Source organism: Rattus norvegicus, chromosome 14, assembly GCF_021556685.1.
Source record: "Rattus norvegicus strain SHRSP/BbbUtx chromosome 14, alternate assembly SHRSP_T2T, whole genome shotgun sequence".
Lineage (NCBI taxonomy): Eukaryota > Metazoa > Chordata > Mammalia > Rodentia > Muridae > Rattus > Rattus norvegicus.
This window is the reverse complement of record NC_141547.1, coordinates 34888663-34906842: the sequence shown is the minus strand read 5'-3', so window position 1 is coordinate 34906842 and position 18180 is coordinate 34888663. Positions and strand designations below refer to the sequence as shown.

The following is an 18180-nucleotide window of genomic DNA, read 5'->3' as shown; positions in this document are numbered from 1 at the left end:
TGCAACATTGGGATGAACTTTTGTTAAATCTTAATTTAGACTTCAGACTAGTTCCTAAAGTTCCTACTGATTATTTTTACAGAAGAACAATAAGCACAGGTCCTTTATCTTTTCTTAATTTTGATTGCCTTGAAGCTTCACTTTAATGCCCCCTCCCACCTCCAAAGGAGCAAGTAGGAAGTTTATTTGCACACACACACACACACACACACACACACACACACACACACACACTTAGGCTTAATTTAGCATCCACACATGTTCTAGTGTTAATTGGTTCTAGAACACACTCTGGAGGCTTATCAGGATGTGGTTGTGGTTCCCACTTCTTTCTTTCCTGGCCTCCTTTTGACCTCTTACATCCCGGTTGACCCAGAATCTTGAATTTGTGAGCAATATTACCCAGCTGTCTTCTGCTGTTTCTCACGCACCTTTAAATTCCTCAGAGCTTCTGACTTCTCTCCATCCTAAACAGCCCCTCCTCTTTCCTCCCCTCTTCTACTGTTCTCTTTGCTTCTGTTTTACAGTGGTCACACCCCTTTGGATCTTAACGAGGAATGCCAATTTTATTTCCAACGTTTTTATCTTCCTGCTCCATTAAGCCCATAACTCCAGCTAGCCTTGTACAGTCTTCCTTCACACTCTCTATTCAAGAAACGAGCTAGGGGGAGTAAGGGATTATATTAGTGTTGGACTAAGTTTGGAAGGTCAATTGATTTTGGAGTTTTGTTCAACAAAGATGAACACTCTTTGTTCTCAGGGGAGCCGAATAGCCTTTCTTCAGAAAGTTTCCTCTGAACCCCCAGGGAGCTGTAGACGTGGGTAGGACCCCTGGCTCTGCAATTTTGTTCTTTCCCTACTGTATGAGTTCACATATATTGCCTAGAGAGTTTTCCTATGTGACGATGACATGCTGACTGGTGTCAATTGTTTGATTCCTTCTCTTTCCCATTCCTTTCTTCCTTTTCTGTTCCCCTCCCCCACCTCTTAGAAAAGTATTCCCCCTCTTCTTTTCCCTTTCCTTCTCACATCTGTCTGTTTTCTGTTGTTAGGCTCAAATCTCTTCAAGCCCAGGAGGATGCCCGCCACAAAACCTCAGAGAATCGTCGCGCTGAGATTTCAAGAACCGATCGAAGGCCTTCAGGCAAACGAAATTCAGAACGGCCCCAAGATGTGGTGTCCAACTATGAGAAACACCTGAAAAATCTCAAGGACGAGATAGCTGTCTTGTCTGCTGAGAAAAGTGGTCTCCAGGCAAGGTCTGACAAACCTTTGGGTACTTTTGATTTTGTTTCCTTCTGAGTTCGTAGTAGAAGTCTCTGCACAGTGAGAGAGTTTGAGAGAGTGGAATCAAACCCCTAGTGGCCTGGGACGCTTCCATTTGTAAAGGGGTTACCTTTTGGAACTGCATCTTTCTATCCAGAAAAAATGGCTGGAAGCTATGATGGGGATGTGTTAGCTTTGAAACCAGACTTGTGCAAGCTAGCTCTTCTATGGCTAGTACCTGTTGGAAGAATGTTCCAGAAGTCCAGTTAGATACTAGAGATAACTGTTCATTTCACTACACTGCATTTTTTTGTTTGTCTTTTTTTGTTATTGTTTGTTTGATTTTTTTTCTTGAGACAAGAGTCTCATGTTGTAGCCTGCAGCTCACCCTATAGTCGGGATTGACTTGCAATCCTCCTGCCACAACATCTTGACTGGTGGGATTCCAGTTTGAACCACCAGGCTGGCATGTACTCTTTTCTCTTTCACTCTGTTAATGGCCATGTGTAAGTCATTTTCATGAAATCCCTCTCATTCGTCATGACCCAAGGGGCAGGTGAGAATGTCAGTGTTAGGTGAGGGCCAAGCAGGCATCTAACTCTGCATTACCTGTCTTGCTCTACTCTCCTCACCCCTCGGGCACTGGCTCCAGACTATCCCGGTTACCTAAATGCTCCTTGAGTCCTTCCTTTGGAGGCTTTCCTCTGTGCTCTACTGGTATTGACTGGTACTGACCAGCCAATGCTGGAAGTTTTTACCTTGTGGGAATTGGCAATACCAGACAGGGAGGCGGCTTTCTCCGCTCTCTCGCAGAGTCTGCTGATTGGCTGACTGCTTTTTCCTGCTCCTTGCCTAGTTCTTTCCCCTAAGACTTTCCTTTGGGATCTCCTTGCCTTGGAGCTTGCCTTGGAGCTGCTGCTCTGACAGTTCTAACAGTTTATTTTGCCCTTGATAGCAGGTACCTGGGTGCTGCATGAGTTCCTAGCATCTGACTTGAGTGCTAACTTTGGCCTTCGCTACAGGAGTTGCCCCTAGACGGTCCCTTTTGTGAAATGACCAACAGCCAAAGCCGGAGACGCGGGCTGACTGAAAATATTAATTGAGGTGCTCCCAATGAAAGGGTTTTGTAAATTTGAATTCATTGGGTAAATATGTGGTATTGTTCTGATTTCTGGAGGCCTTTGAAACCTTTGGAGACAAAAGTGTTGCCTACATTCCACTTTTAGAGGGGGAGATAATCCCCGCAGGCCCCTCCTCCACTCATATGTGTGGTGTGTGTGCTGCTAGTGTGTCCTCTGTGAAGCATACCAGGAGAGGAATACTAGTTTAGGAAGTCCAGGAAGAGGGGAAGAGTCAATCAGTCTTGCCCTGATAATTCTTGTTCCCCCACAGTCATAGGCAGACCAGGAGCCGGTCTCCTAGCCCAGGCCCCCGAGGCCCCCGCGGGCCCCGTGGCCGCCGCCGTAGCCGCAGCCACAGCCGCAGCCACAGCCGCAGCCACAGCCGCAGCCACAGCCACAGCAACAGCCACAGCAACAGCCGATCCAATAGTCCCTGCACCACAGTGGCCAAGATCAGAAGCCCGTCCCCAAACCGTTCCAAAATGTCCAGTGTGGCTCGCAAAGCAGCTCTCCTGTCCCGATTCAGCGACGCCTATTCCCAGGCCCGCCTGGATGCACAGTGCCTACTGCGGCGTTGCATCGACAGGGCTGAGACAGTGCAGCGGATCATTTACATCGCCACAGTGGTAAATGCGACATCTGCAGTCCTTGAGGCGGTGGGAGATCATAAAGTGAATGCTCGTGCATCTTGAAGTCACTGTGGAGGGAGGATACCCATCTCCCTATCAGTTCTGTGTCTCCCTATCAGTTCTGTTTCTCCCTTCTTTTCCTTCCTTCCTTCCTTCCATTATATATACATTTGGTAACTATTTGGTTTTTCATGATTTAAAAATATCGTACACACATCACATATATTAACGTTTATGTTGGCCAGACATATACTGCCCTGTCCATCACACAACACAAGACTATCTCAAATGTGTCCATGTTAAACTGACAGATACCATGCCTTTTGCCCTATATGACTACATGAGCACACAGTAGGGATATTGCTTTAAATGATTATTACTTATTGATCTTCTGCCAGTCTTAGAAAACCAGAGGATAAGTTAACTCACCCTTCAACTTAAGTTATTTATGAGTTGCCAAAGCTGGCAAATGTCGGCTATTCCAATTTTGTAAATTTAAAAGATACTTAAATATAAGTCCTATGGGTGGACGGCATCTTAAGATCTCATTATAACAATAAACATTATAAGAAGAAACAAAACCAAACATCGTGTTAATAGGAAAGCAGATAGATTAGAAATCCTGGCTCTATTAATTTATGCCAAACATCAGCAAAGTATGGGCCACATCTGGCTTGTTCCTAGAACATCTGGCTTGTGCCTAAGAACTAGGAATGAAGGATTGTTTTGTACTTTTAAAGGGCTGTGGTAGAAATATTAAGTGACAGAGGTGGTAGGCGGTGAAGTCAATACATTTACCGTTCAGCTCGTCATGAGAGCCTGGTTTATGTAACTAAGAGTCATTTATTGATTTGGTTAAAGCTGTATGCATTTAGAGACTGTATTTTCCTTGAGAAACCAAGTCTTACCAGCAAACACTGCATAACATGTACAGGATAAAGGCTTACTGAGTTTGTAACAGGAATCTGGGATGAATTGTTTTCTCTTTTTTTTTTTGGGTTCTTTTTTTCGGAGCTGGGGACCGAACCCAGGGCCTTGTGCTTCCTAGGTAAGCGCTCTACCACTGAGCTAAATCCCCAGCCCCGAATTGTTTTCTCTTAATGTCTTGGCTAGCACTACGGCATTACTATGGGGCCATAGGATAGGACTTATGGGTCTGCATTGTCCTGCTTATGGCCCTCAGAATTACCATCCCAAGGCTCACCTGTCTTAAAATTAGTGGATTGTCATGTATATTTCTACATACTTTCAAAAGTTGACAGTCGTGTATCTCATGGGTCAAAGCCATGTTTGACCAACTGTGCTTAGTCATTTGAACTCTGGTAGGATGGTGCAGTGTTGAACTCTTCCTAGATCCTTTCTCTGAACCTTTTAATCTCCTCTCCTCATTAGATTAACCTGCTGTGTTTTCCTGTACAGGAGGCATTTCACATAGCTAAAATGGCATTCAGGCATTTCAAGATCCGGGTGAGGAAGATGCTGACGCCATCACACGTGGGATCCAATGACTTTGAGACCGCAGTCTCTGACTATATCGTTTGTCATCTGGACCTATATGACTCTCAAAGCAGTGTCAATGTAAGTCTTCCATCTCTTGTGAGGAGGGACATGTGGCTGATGACAGCTACTGAATACTGGTGACTCAGGAATCCATTCGTATACTTGACATTACTTGAAGCACTGGTCCCTATTGGCTGTTGTTTCCTTTTCCTCTTTCTCTCTCTCTCTCTCTTCCTTTCTTTCTTTCTTTCTTTCTTTCTTTCTTTCTTTCTTTCTTTCTCTCTCTCTCTCTCTCTCTCTCTCTCTCTCTCTCTCTCTCCTCCTTCCTTCCTTCCTTCCTTCCTTCCTTCCTTCCTTCCTTTCTTTTGCATGTATCTGCAAGTGTTTGGGTGTTGCATGTGTCTGTGAGGGTGTGCACACATCTGTAGAGGCCAGATGTTGACACCAGGTGTCTCTTTTGGTAACTTCTAAGCCAAGGTCTCTTGTTGGATTTGAGCTTGCTGACTTGGGTACCTTCAGCTAGCTGGGCTAACCAAAGACTCTCCAGTCCCTGCCTCTTTAGTACCAGGACAATTAGGCTTCCATGGCCACCCTGAGTTTATGTGAGTGTTGGGATTCCAACACGGGTCCTCATGCCTGCAGCAGATGCTTTATCCACTGGGTCACTCCCTTAGACTCTCACGTAGACATCTCACAGGAAAACGTTCTGAGCTTTGTAGCCATATCCTTCAGGCGGATCTTTGAGATGGGGAATTAAATGCCTTACTTCTTTTTAACATAGTTATTTATTTTTATCTTACGTACATTGATGTTTTGCCTGCATGTATCTCTGTATGAGGTCGTCAGAGTCCCTGGAATCTGGCGTTGAGGCAGTTGTGAGCTGTCATGTGGGTGCCGGCAACTGAACTCGGGTCCTTGAGAAGAACAGCCAGTGCTTCTAACAACCAGGCCACCTCTCCAGTCCCGAAACATCTTAGTTATTAAGAGAGAGGGCTCTGGGAAATGAATGCCGGTTGGATTTTGACTTTGCTACATGACTGCTTTGTTGCCTTCTGCATGCATTTAGACCCCTAGTGCCCTGGCTTTCTAATCTCTGGATGGGAGCATAGAGGTCTTTGTCTCACAGCGATAATGGGTGGGGTCAATAAAAGGAGGCGGGGCATTTGTCTAGCAGAAGTCTTGGTGCACTGCAAACACTTAATAAAAAAACAAGTTATTTTGCTTATGTTGTGGTGTAGGGAGGTATTAGCTAAGTTTTTGGCTGGTGTCTCATACATGTACTCACAAAAGAAAAGCAAGGAGAGGAGATAGCTTAGCTTGTAAAATGCCTGCCATCGAAGCATGAAGTTCCTGTTGTAAAATTATATAAAATAGAATGCTGTCTTTTACCCTCTCTAGATCCAGCACTACAGTGCCCCGTGATATCTGTAGTTATCTTGCCAGAAACACATGTCCCAATTCTGGGGCGGCTTAGTGTCCCAGCTGCCACACACTCTCTTAAACTTAAATCACCACATGAAAGAACACACAACACAATAACCTCTGATCCAATTGATAAGATATAATTGCCCACCTAAACATACAAAGCCCTATGCACATCCATTCCTTAAGAACATTCATAACAACCTGTAAATACACAGAGTGGAATCTTAACATCAGCCTCCATACATAAAATCTGGGCGAAGTAGCACACATTTGTAATCACAGCATAAGGGGTCAGAGATAGGTAGATTGAGTGATCCATCAAGACATCTGTCATTAACCTCTGGACTCCACCTGTGCCTGCATGCATATGTACACTCATGGACATGTGCCCCTCCTCCATGAACTAATACACACCAGGAGCCTCGTCCTTGGTTGCTAAGAGCTATTTCTCTTGCTGTTAGCTTGTCATTTCTGCTCTGTCTTCTCTCTTTTTTCCTTACAAGCGAGCAACAGCATCCTGCTTCTGTAGCACACCTGCCTCCCCTTCTGGACTGACATATTTTCACTCACAGACTCTTCCTCACTGCCCATCCCATTCCCGTTGATGCTGGGATCCTCTGGATGCCGGAGCTTCTTGTCACATATCTGCAGCCAACTGATGCCATCTTTTGTTTTTCAGGATGTGATCCGTGCCATGAACGTCAACCCCAAGATCTCATTCCCTCCGGAAGTTGACTTCTGCCTCCTCACTGACTTCATCCAGGAGATTTGCTGTATTGCTTTTGCGATGCAGTCCTTAGAGCCACCCCTTGATATCGCATTTGGGGCAGATGGAGAAGTCTTTAACGAGGCCAAGTAAGAAAGACGCTCACTGTCTCTGCTCCCTAGGAAGATGAAGGGGGAAAATCTTGGGTAGAGAAATCAATAGCCACTCCCCTGCCATGAGTTTCTCTGTATCATCATCTGGACCCCCATCTTGGGCTCATTCTTCACTGAACACATTAGCATTGTGGTGAGCTAAGGAGATACCTGGGGCCTGGTTGGAGCATTGATTGCTAAAAAAAAAATGTACCCTGTAAATACAATACAGTTTTAACATTTTATTTTTTCCCTGTGTGGTGTATAATGTGTGTGCACACGTGTGCAGACGGATGCTCCTGTGGAGGTCAAAGGTCAGTGGTCTGAGAGAGCAGTTCTTATTGCATAATGTAGACCAGGTCTCTCAAAGTGTGGTGTGTACAGTGCAGGCATTTGCTAAGAATGCATACACCTACACCACACTCTGCTATTTTCTGCAGTGGTTCTAGCTCAGGGCACGGGAGGCTGCAGTTCACAAACACCAGGCACACTCATGCATGATGATGTGTGCAAAGGGTGGCTCTGGACTCCTGTCTAGAACCATTACAGTCTACCAAATTTTCCCATGGTGAAGACTCCTCTAAGAAGCCTGAAGTTGAAGTAAGGGAACATTGAGTTTTGGCGAGGTCTTGCCTGTAGTTCAAGATTACCAGTTGTCTGAGAGGATAGGCCAGGCTAGTGGTTAAGAAGGACAGCTCTGGTTTCACGCTGCCTAGCTTGGAATCCTGTTGCTCTGTGATCTTGGACATAGTCCTTTGTTTTTCTGTCCTTCACTTTTCCTCTATTTCAAGGTGGTGGGATGGGGAATACTAATGCCTCTTCCCCAGATCTGTAGAGGGCTAGCCAGGATAACCAGATGGAGCTATTAAGATGATGTCAGGCATTTAGTGAGATCTCAGGAAATATGAACTCCAGGTTTTTGTTTAAGCCATAGTTCAGGGTAGGTAGCTGGCCAACATTCTTGCAAGCTTGTTGACGAGAGAGACACACATCTTTGTCTCATAACAGGAATGGGCTTTCTGGTTGGTTTGAGTTATTCTCTTGATATTCCTAGTTTCTTTCAGGTCTTTGTTCTTAGCATATATCCACTTTGGAAGAACGGGATGTTTGAACATTGCCCTGAAGTTGAATCCTTTTCTTTACAGAAACCCTTACCACTTTCTATCTTTATTTATTTCTTCTTTAGAATATGGGTAGTATCACTCAGATATTCACCCATTTTGGTTTATGTAATCTGCATGTTTTGCAGACCACTGTTGGACCTCTCCATCACATGCCTTTAACCAGAGGAAACCCACTGTCTTGTGTGCCTGATGGCTGGGCAATTGAAGTTAGAGTTCCTAACTACAATTGAATTTGATTCTACTGTTGTTTCTCTGTGTCTAAAGGTCCCTATCTGTTGAGCCAACCAACCAGGGATTAAAAATACCAGGAAAAAATATGAACACATATAAGCTATTTTTCTTTGTCATTCCTTAGTACAGAGTAATAGTTGTCATATCTTATTTATATTGTATTAGGTATTATAAGTAATCTAGATGTGACTTGAAGTATGCAGGAGGAGGTCCATAGGTTATAGAAAATATAACAGCATTATGTATGTATGTATGTATGTATGTATGTATGTATGTATGTAGTATACACATATTGTAAACAGTCTTACTCTGTAGCTAGAACTAGCCTGGGGCTTGTTACTTAGATCAGACTGACTTTAAGCCCAATCCATTTGCCTTAGCCTCTTTAGTGTTAGAATTACACGTGTACACCACACACCCAATCTATGAGACCATTTTATGCAAGGCATGTAACTATCTGTGGACTATGGTGTCTGTTGTGTCCCAAAGCAATCCTCTGTGGACACAAGGAAGGGGACAGTGTGCTTTAGGAAGTCACAGAACACACCAAAGCATTTGGTACCTGGCAGCCTTTTTCAGGAAGCAAACACCAAACTTCCTTTCTTAGCCTCATGCCTCCACAGTCTTCCGAATGGAATGGGCTGGAGACTTCTTGACAAGTGGCTCTGATCCTTGGGTGGGCACCGCTCTCTGCTGAGTTTTCTTCTTAACGGAGGGTCAAAGAAGTGGATATAGGCAGCCCGGCTGAAGTGAGCAGCAGAGAGAGACTCCTTTTCATCCTTAGTTATCCCTAGCTATGACGTTAGCTGTTATAGAAGTACTTTTTAAAAATTAGCCTCAGAACACATCATGGACTCATTTTAAGTAAAACTAAGCTCGCTATTATTGTTTGCTGTTTGTGCCTTGACTAAACCATGTATTTCCTCTGTTTGGATGCTTAGCACACCTTCTATCCTCCGCCACACCCTCATGTGTTCATACTAAATATTATCTTCCTACACTTGCATTATTGCTCCGGCTTATTGAGCTGTTCTATTGGGTACGGGTACTGTCACCTGTGGCTTTTTTTCCTTCTGCCTGCCTTTGAGTAAGTTTATTGTGTTTTAATCAAGACACTGACAAACAGGTTGACTTGTCATCAGACTGGGGAGAAGCCTGATGAGATGAGTCAGTGGTTAAGAGCATGGGCTACTTTTCTACTGTAATCCGAGCTTCAAGGGTTCTCCCCAGAAACTGCACATACACACACACACACACACACACACACACACACGGGGAGAGAGAGAAAGAGAGAGAGAGAGAGAGAGAGAGGAAGAGGGAATGAAGGAGAGGGAGAGGGAAAGGAAGAAGGAGAGGGAGAGAGAGAGATCCTAACATTTTCATTCAGATACTCATTGATCTGTTAATTACCCATCTTTGGATATGGCCGCCAAGTCATAATTCAATTTATCTATTTAAACACTTCTTTAGATTTCCTTTGTTTTGTTCACAGAAATAGCATGAGAAATGTTAGGAACTATAACAGTCTGAGAGCACATACCATCTCCTGAACCAAGGAATGAGGGCCTGATCACTGTTTAGATCTAAGCTTAGTCAGACATGGCATTTCAGGTGGGTTTCCCTAGTTATGCTACAAGACACTTACCTTCCCACTGGCGGCCACACCTGGCTTTGGATCACAGTATGCAAAACAGTTTCTTACTATCTTCGGTCTCTTTGTGTTCCCACAGGTACCGCCGCAGCTATGACTCAGACTTCACGGCTCCCTTGGTCTTTTATCACGTGTGGCCTGCTCTCATGGAGAACGACTGTGTCATTATGAAGGGAGAAGCTGTCACCAAGAGAGGGGCTTTTGTACGGTGGCCTTGCATAGTGACAGTTCATCCCCAGAGTTTGCTTCACAAGTTCGAGACTATTTATAAACCCAAAGAGTCTATAAAAGAAGTCGATAGAGTTGCTTGATAAGCTCTCATACAAAGGAGAAGGAGAAATGGCTGCTTATTTATGGGCTGTCCCACAATTCTTTGTAATTCCCCCGGCAGTGACTTCATTGCTGATGTTGGGTCTGAAGGTGGAGCTAGCTATGACTCATTTACCTCCTCCATCTTAGATGTTGACATCCCAGTTATCCACTTGGGGGAACTTATACATTTATTCTGCCTTTTTCTCCTTGGTATGATGTGTGTGGAAGGGAAGGATGGAGGGAAGCAGGACAGAGGAAGTGGGAAGAAAGTCATTTGGCTTTGGAAGGGCGCTTCCTATAGGTCTTGCTTATAGATGGTTTGAACATCTTGGAAAATTAAACAGCCTCCCAAATGGAGCCTTTGGGGTGTGTGTGTGTGTGTGTGTGTGTGTGTGTGTGTGTGTGTGTGTGTGTCTATGTGTGTGTCTGTGTGAGTATGGTGTGTCTGAGTGTGTGTGTGTATGTGTGTGTGTGTCTGTGTGAGTGTGGTTTGTCTGTGAGTGTGTGTGTGTGTGCGCGTGTGTGTGTGTCTGTGTGAGTGTGGTGTGTCAGTGAGTGTGTGTGTGTATGTGTGTGTATGTGTGTGTATGTGTCTATATGTGTGTGTATGTGTGTGTATGTGTCTATGTGTGTGTGTGTGTCTCTGTGAGTGTGGTGTGTCTGTGAGTGTGTGTGTGTGTGATATGTATTACTGTGTGAATGTGAATGTGTTTATATATGCCTGTACACACATGTGTGAGAGTGTGTGTGATATGTATTACTGTGTGAATGTGAATGTGTTTATATATCCTGTGCACACATGTGTGAGAGTGTGTGTGTGTGATATGTATTACTGTGTGAATGTGAATGTATTTATATATGCCTGTGCACACATGTGTGAGAGTGTGTGTGTGTGGCTCTGTGCTGGGATTCATGGCCACAAAACCTTGGAGATGCACATGCCATGATGTAATATTTACTCCAGCCTTTCCTAGACAGAATCACATGTATTCCTAGTGGCACCCCTCTGCCCAGAACAAAGCCAGGGTGGTAGATTCTGTTCCTGTCCTCTGAACTGGGTGACAGAGAATTGCTTTGAGGCTGAACATAAAAGGGGATAGGGCACTTTATTAAAAACAAACTTAGGATAGTGGTGAGTGCTTTACAAGTTAAAATACCATTGTAGTGACAACTATCTTCATTCAAAAGAGCCGAGCCTATCAAATTCGGACCTTGTCTCTCTGACAACGTGTGCTCTACAGAGAATATTTTCATGAAACAGGATTCTTGTCCTTATAACTCTCTGTTAGAAATTTTTTTACTAGTGGAGTGCAGTCTGGAAGGGAGGGAGGGAACTCAGTCACACTTACTATGCTCAAGTCGGGTAGCTATTTTCCAACGATCTCTTCTCTCTCGTCATGTGTGTCACCCACACTTGACCCTTTTATTGATTCACAATTAAAACAGCACATGCATTTGCTGTAGAATCTTCTTCATATGGATTCAGTAGCCAGTCAACTGAGGCCTCTTAGTGCGTCCAGTGACATTTCTTCTGTAATATATATGATCTCAGGGTAGCATTGAGGTGGTAGAGATCTAAACTGAATGTACCACCCAAGCCAGAAGCCAAACGTGATTTCTAATGGCTCGCTCTGAGAAATACTTACCTGAGTGGGAATCAGCCTTGAGTTCATTATGGTGGGATTTTACTGCAGCAAATATTGGACATTGCAGGAAAGAATAGGAGGAACATTGTTCACACTGGTGATGAGGGAAGGGCTGTCCTGCCACTAAGGCCCGTGGTAAGCCACATCTGCTCTCACAGACTCATGAGTCTCTCTCTGTCTCTCTTCCTCTTTTGCAGTGGACCACTGTTCGACCAGTAATGCGATGCCGTAGCAGGAGCTTAAGTCCCATCTGTCCTCGTAGTCGTTTCGGAATAAGCACGGTACATTCCTGTGTAACCATTCCTGCAGACGACCTTGTACGATGATGCTTTCCTAAGAGGGGGTGATTGCAAATCCATAAGTAGAAAGGGAGACTGTTGCCTTGATTTGACTTCCTACGTGATTTCATTTCATTCTATTTTTTTACACCATTATGACAAGAAGTTTAGCATTCTAGAAAGAAACAGAAGTGCTTGTTTTTTTCTTCAATTTTCCTATTTCATTATTTCAAGGAATAATAGACTTTACTTATCTAATAGTTTTATTCTTTTCATCCTTGAGCAAGGTGTTAGATATCAGTTGGACATGTGGACATGGGGCACTTGAGTCACGGATCTGAGCAGAGGTCCCCAGTTCCTTTAGAAATCCATACATGAATTTGAGGAAATTACATAGAGATCCTTAACTGGAATAGTTCCTAAAAGACAGTTAAGGTATTAATTTGTCCCCAAATTCAAAGTAGGAAAGATAAAATTAGTTGCTAAAAATTAGTTGATAAAATTAGTGTATCAATGCTTGGAAAGATTACTAATCTTCTATTTAAATTTGAAAAATTATATAAAAATCATTTTGAAAACTCACAGTATTTATATCCCCAAAAACATCACGGTGACCCATCTTTGTTCATTAACTCACCAAATAACATTCAATCAATGTCTGTGAAATGTGGGGCTGGACCACGATACCCATCTGCTATCCTTTAAGTGTACGTGGTTATTTGTATCTGTGTTGGGCTTTGTTCTCAAAGAGGATCGTGATGCAGGTCAAGTTGGGAGATCCAAGGGGTGGCACGGTATGACACAGTCTACCATGCAAAGATGCAGGGGTGGTGAGGAAGCAGTGCACAGAAGCTGGTGTTTAGTTTGGTCTTTTAGGATGGACAGATGTCACAGAGGGAGAAAACCACCTAAGAAATGCCAGGGAACTGGAAAAGCTACAGAATGGAGGCAGTCCTTTTGCTCTTGGAGATTTTACAAAGTGTAACCACATATATTCAGGAATAAGTATGTTTAGTAGGTTAAGGAAGGACTCATGTATTTAGTGACTTGATAAATGAGAAGGGAGCCTTAAGAGCTTCCTGATGGGATATCTCTCTATCCCAAGAGGAGACTGTGTATCCCCAGTGTTTGCTTCACAAGGACAGGATAGTTTACATATTAGAGTTAGTAGATAGTCCCCTAGGCCCTGGAGGCTTGAACTCTGGACTTTCAGTAGAAGTTTTATTCAAGGGGAGTGTCCCTGCATTGAGTCATGAGACATTTCTGAACCCCCTTCTCTATCATTCTTTGCCTGGGAGAACGACATAGCATCAAGTGTAGATGAGGACATAAAATATATTCTCAAAGATGAGACTGACCCAACTTCTCTCTGTCTCTCCCTTCAACAAAGCTAGGCACCTACAAGATAAAATGTCAATACTGTTGGTCTACCTTTCAGGCTTAAATAAGTCCTCAAATTTTACAGAATACAGTTTGTCTTGGACACTGTCCTTTTACCTAATATGTTTGAGACGTTAGGACAGGAAAGAGGCATGTAGCTGGTATCGGATTTGAAGTCTCAGTGTGGTGGTAGTTTCTGCTTAGTGAAGGTGAGATTTGAAAAGTGTTTCTTTCTTGGATGCCCAGAGCCTTCCTTAGTAGGGCAGGGTTTTGAGCTTAATGTCATAATTTTAGTTCTTACTAATTATGTTAAAAAGTTTCCCTTCTATTAAGCCATCAAACCCAACTTCCAATCAACAATATAATTTAAATCAAATTATATATGCATTGACTTATCGAGCCTAGGAAGACTCATGCCATTCAGCCCCTCAGAGAAACTAATTAGCTAATTTTAAGAACTAAGCAAGTCTAGGTAATCCATGCTCTGAGCTTGTGTAATCCGCATCATTCTTTTACACATCTAGGTATCTCGGAGTCGAAGTCCTTCGCCAATAAGGTGTACATTCGCAAGTAAGTGCGATAACGAAGGCTGAGGAAACTTCCTGCTTTTTAATTATTCTCTGGCATACGCCACACTTTGGAGCAAAAAATGGTTATTCTTGGGAAATATCTTTTCTCTCCAATTCGCACCGTTCATTTCATCCCTGGGCCCTTTCATTGACGATGCTTGGGCAGCTCTCATGAGTTACAGGAAGAGCAACCTCCACGGACAGATTTAACTGCGGTGACCCAAGATTGGTTATTTCTTTTCAGTTAGGCAGCTCTGAAGAATGTGCGGTACATGGCCATAGTAATGAGCTGTCCTTTTTTTCTCCCTAGGGTATTAAAACCACCAGCCACATCCGTTTGCCGCAGTTGGACCAGCCAGCTTCCCCAGAGTATCCACCCACCTGCCTTGTCTGCCTCCGACCTCGTTAAACATGAAATGAAAAGGCAATTCATTCTGTGCATCACTGCTCACAGAGCATTCCGTACTGTGGTTCAGGGCCTTTGTAACACTAGGTACATAGCAGTCCACCTTATTTTATAGGAGCAAATTCCATTAATTTCATAAAAACGATTATTTAGGCATATAGGATCATATTCATTTGAACACAGTCCATTTCAAAGGTATGGACTTCCCCTCCTGAAGCACCAGGGGGCTCTTTCATAGCAACTCTGGGAGCAAAAATAGAGTTATTATTCAGCTGACTCCCAAAGAAAGGACAAGAGATTTTAGTTTACAGATCAGCCATTAACACTCCCATTGTTAACATCAGAGTTTAGCCTCCCAAGAAGCTTTTAGTTGGTGTCCTGATCCCCTCTTAAGGGTTCAAAGGCAGCCATACCACTTACTGGAAAGTCATTCCAGTTCCACTTAGGGTACGTGGAGACAGTAATAAGACATGAATTTAAAAGGATAGAATTAGTTAGCTTGCTTCTCTCTTTAAAAATGCTTGTGGGTTTTCTATTTGATATTCTCTCTCTCTCTCTGTCCCTCTGTCTCTCTGTCACTCTCTCTCTCTCTGTCACTCTCTCTGTCTCTCTGTCACTCTCTGTGTCTCTGTCTCTGTCTCTGTCTCTCTCTCTCTCCCTCTCTCTGTCTACAGATGCCATTTAATCAGTTCAGATTTGAAAGCTATGGCTTCAAGGGCCTGAGAACTAACACCCCCTCACATATTTCCCCCTTTATGTCTTTCTTGTAAGATACACAATCAATTAGCAAATGTAATCAATTAGCTAACATGCAGGCTTAATTAACAAACGAAACAGTTCATAGGCAGGCAACACACTACAGATAGATCAATGTGGCGTAATAAAAGACGCACCAGATGGGGCCATGTAAGAGTTTCCTGCAGAGTGCTGCTGCAATCAGATATCAGTTTGAGGCTGGTGTTGACCAAGTGCTGTTTTCTACCAATAAGGAGTGATTCAAAGTTTTAATGCACGTGTTAAGCATAAAGCTTACCTGCACCATCCCTCCACCTAGTTGTAATCGAAGACCTCCTATGAAAGCCCTCTGGCTAGAGGACATGCGCTCAAGGCTCCCCAAAAGGGGCTTGGTTTACCGATTTTTAATTGGAGTTAATTTTTCTTCACTGCTTCTCTGTGATGTAGTCGGGAGTCCAAAACATGGTAGAAATGGACTATTCCTCTCTCCAGATAACTAAGGTTCCTTTATTTTTCTTATTTTCCTTTCAGGCCAGCCTTACACACATGCCACAGGCTTGCTGGTCTAAGGTCAGAGTACAAACCAGCAACTGATGCTTTAGGGCTGGAACAAACATGCAAAATGCAACCTCTCCAAGCATCTTGCTCTATGCTGGAGGGCGGGAGTGGAGACCTCCTTTAGTCTCTGCTCCTTGAATCTTGTGAACAGCAGCTTATTCTGAGGCTTGAGTTTTTCCTCTTTGTGTGTGTGTGTGTGTGTGTGTGTGTGTGTGTGTGTGTGTGTGAGCGTGTGTGCAGGATAACAGCACACACAAATGGTCCCTCCTCCCCCTGGCTAATCATAAAGACACACAGCCATAACCCCATGATTTGGGAAACTAAGGCTGGCCTTCAATTCATAATCTTTCTGCCTTAGTTTCCCAGATCATGTCTGTCTGTCTGTCTGTCTGTATGGTTATGTCTGTCTGTCAGTATGATTAGGGAGGCCTTGCTTCACAGGTGCATGCGTGCACGCACACATACACACACAGAGACAGACAGACAGACACACACCCAAAGAGGAAAAACTCAAGCCTCAGAATGAGCTGCTGATCACAAGATCAAAGGAACATTTTGTACCCTGGTAACGTTTGTTGCCCTTTGGTGTGTCGCCTTGAGCAAGTTACCTGACCTCTCTGAGCTCAGTTTCATAATAGAAAGAGCAAACTGGGTGAAAGTGAGCGTTCTCTTTAATTTTAACAGACTCATTGCTTTACATAGCAAAGCATTTACTCTGGATATTCTGGAATATCGACTGAAGTTAGTGCAACCTATATGGCCATACAGACTGTAAGGGATTTTTATTAAAACTTTTTAGTAAGGAACGGGCAAGGACCATCCTTGAAGGTAAAATTAAAGCATTAAGTGATCAATTCTACCCAGTATCCACATGTGAGGTCACAGCTAGTGCTACACATCAGCACGGAAAACACCATGTCGGTGACTTTTGAGATGCTGGGCTATTCTTGATAACATTTCGAGTGACAACCAGTCTAACTCGACTTAGACAGCTCCAGCATTCCTGAACAACCGAGTGCATGTTAAAACTGCAGCGGCACCCAATACAGAAACATAGTGCAGTTATTTACTCTGAATCCTATGGAGCCACTAACTATTCCCCAAGCATCAAATTTGAACTATAGCCACACAGGGAAAGCCAAATAGTCAAAAGTAACCTTTGGAAAGCATCCATAAACCCAAAGAAGGCTGTCCTGTCCCCACGGTATGCGGGTGCGGAAAGCTGCAAAGCTCTTGTTTCGTACTCTGAGTCCACGTGAGTGTTTGTGTTATTATTTGGCATTTAATAATAAAATCGCAATAGAGTTCTTCCTTCCAGACTCCTTCCAGGGTTCGGTGGTGCCCCCTACCACCAGGTTCACTAATCCATGAAAGCGAACCGCGACCACACATTCAAGTAAATTCCGACTGTACCCTGCCGCAGGTTGACCTGGGATAGCTTCAGCTCCTCGGGGAAGCATGGCTGCCCGCTGTGTTTCCCTATGCACTGCTGCTCTCACCTCTTCAGGACGCCCCCTATGGAACCTGCTTAGCTGTCTTCTACCTACATTACTGCAGTGGCTACCACAATAGCCAGGACTGGAACGTCTGTCTGCCACTTATGTAAGAGTAAGGACCTACTCGTTTCTTCTGTTTCTATTGGTACACAGCACACTGGCTCTGTGTCAGGTTGCCTGTTTGCAGGGAATACATGTTATTTCTCAGATTTTGAACTATACAATAGATATGTAGGGAAAGGGCTGGTTTTCATGGAGTTTACTGTCCTGTCTAGTATTCCTCGGCAACTTTATTGTCATAAAGAACAGATATGAACACATAAAAACGTGAAGCTGATGAAAGCTGGGCTTGTGGCAGGAGGGTTCCCAGAAGTTTGAGGCCAGCCCTGGGCTAGTGCATTGTGGCCAGTCTGAGCCACATAGGGTGGCCTTGTCTCAACAAGCAGAAAGCAAAACACACAGTAAGGCCCAGTAATAGAGCAAGGGAAATGCTACCTGTCAAATGAAGGATTCAAAAATATTATCAGGCAAGTATCTCTAAAAACATGGAGTGGCTGGGAGGCAGCTCCTTCGGTCAGGTCCTTGCCATGTACATATGAAGATCGGAGTTTGGATTCTTGTACTCAGTGTGGCTGTCCATCCTGTATCTCACTCCAGTGCTGGGAGGGTGGGGACAGGCACATTGCAGGAACTCCCGGAGAACCTGACTAAGATGAACGGGTGAGCTCAGGTCGGCGGGAGTGGGGAGAGTGTCTGGAAACCAAGGCGGAGACAAATTTAGGAAGACATCCAGCCTCCACATTCAATTCATACATACGTGTACCCACATTCACATGCACACATCACTTACACACACACACACACACACACACACATACCACACATAGTCACACACACACACACACACACACACACACACACACATGCACGCACGCATGCACACTGGGGTGGGGTGGAGTGAGTGCTATGAAAAGTAGGGTAGAATGGTAGAATAG

The 18180-nt window shown here is 44.0% G+C and overlaps 1 protein-coding gene across 8 annotated transcripts in view; it reads left to right on the top strand.

The window, feature by feature from the left end:
• Positions 1–14418, top strand: part of Spata18 (spermatogenesis associated 18) — a 32074-nt gene extending 17656 nt beyond the window's left edge. Inside the window, exons 6-13 of one of the 8 annotated variants that reach the window (XR_015636525.1) lie at positions 1053–1259; positions 2659–3013; positions 4436–4594; positions 6621–6796; positions 9885–10058; positions 11961–12044; positions 13946–13991; positions 14301–14418. Coding sequence is in view for 2 of the 8 variants with exons in the window: in NM_199374.3 (NP_955406.2) it covers positions 1053–1259; positions 2659–3013; positions 4436–4594; positions 6621–6796; positions 9885–10008; positions 11961–12080; positions 13946–13991; positions 14301–14308 (1195 nt within the window). In the remaining 6 variants the exon portion in view is untranslated. 8 annotated transcript variants of the gene reach the window in all.
• Positions 14419–18180: the final 3762 nt, after the last annotated feature.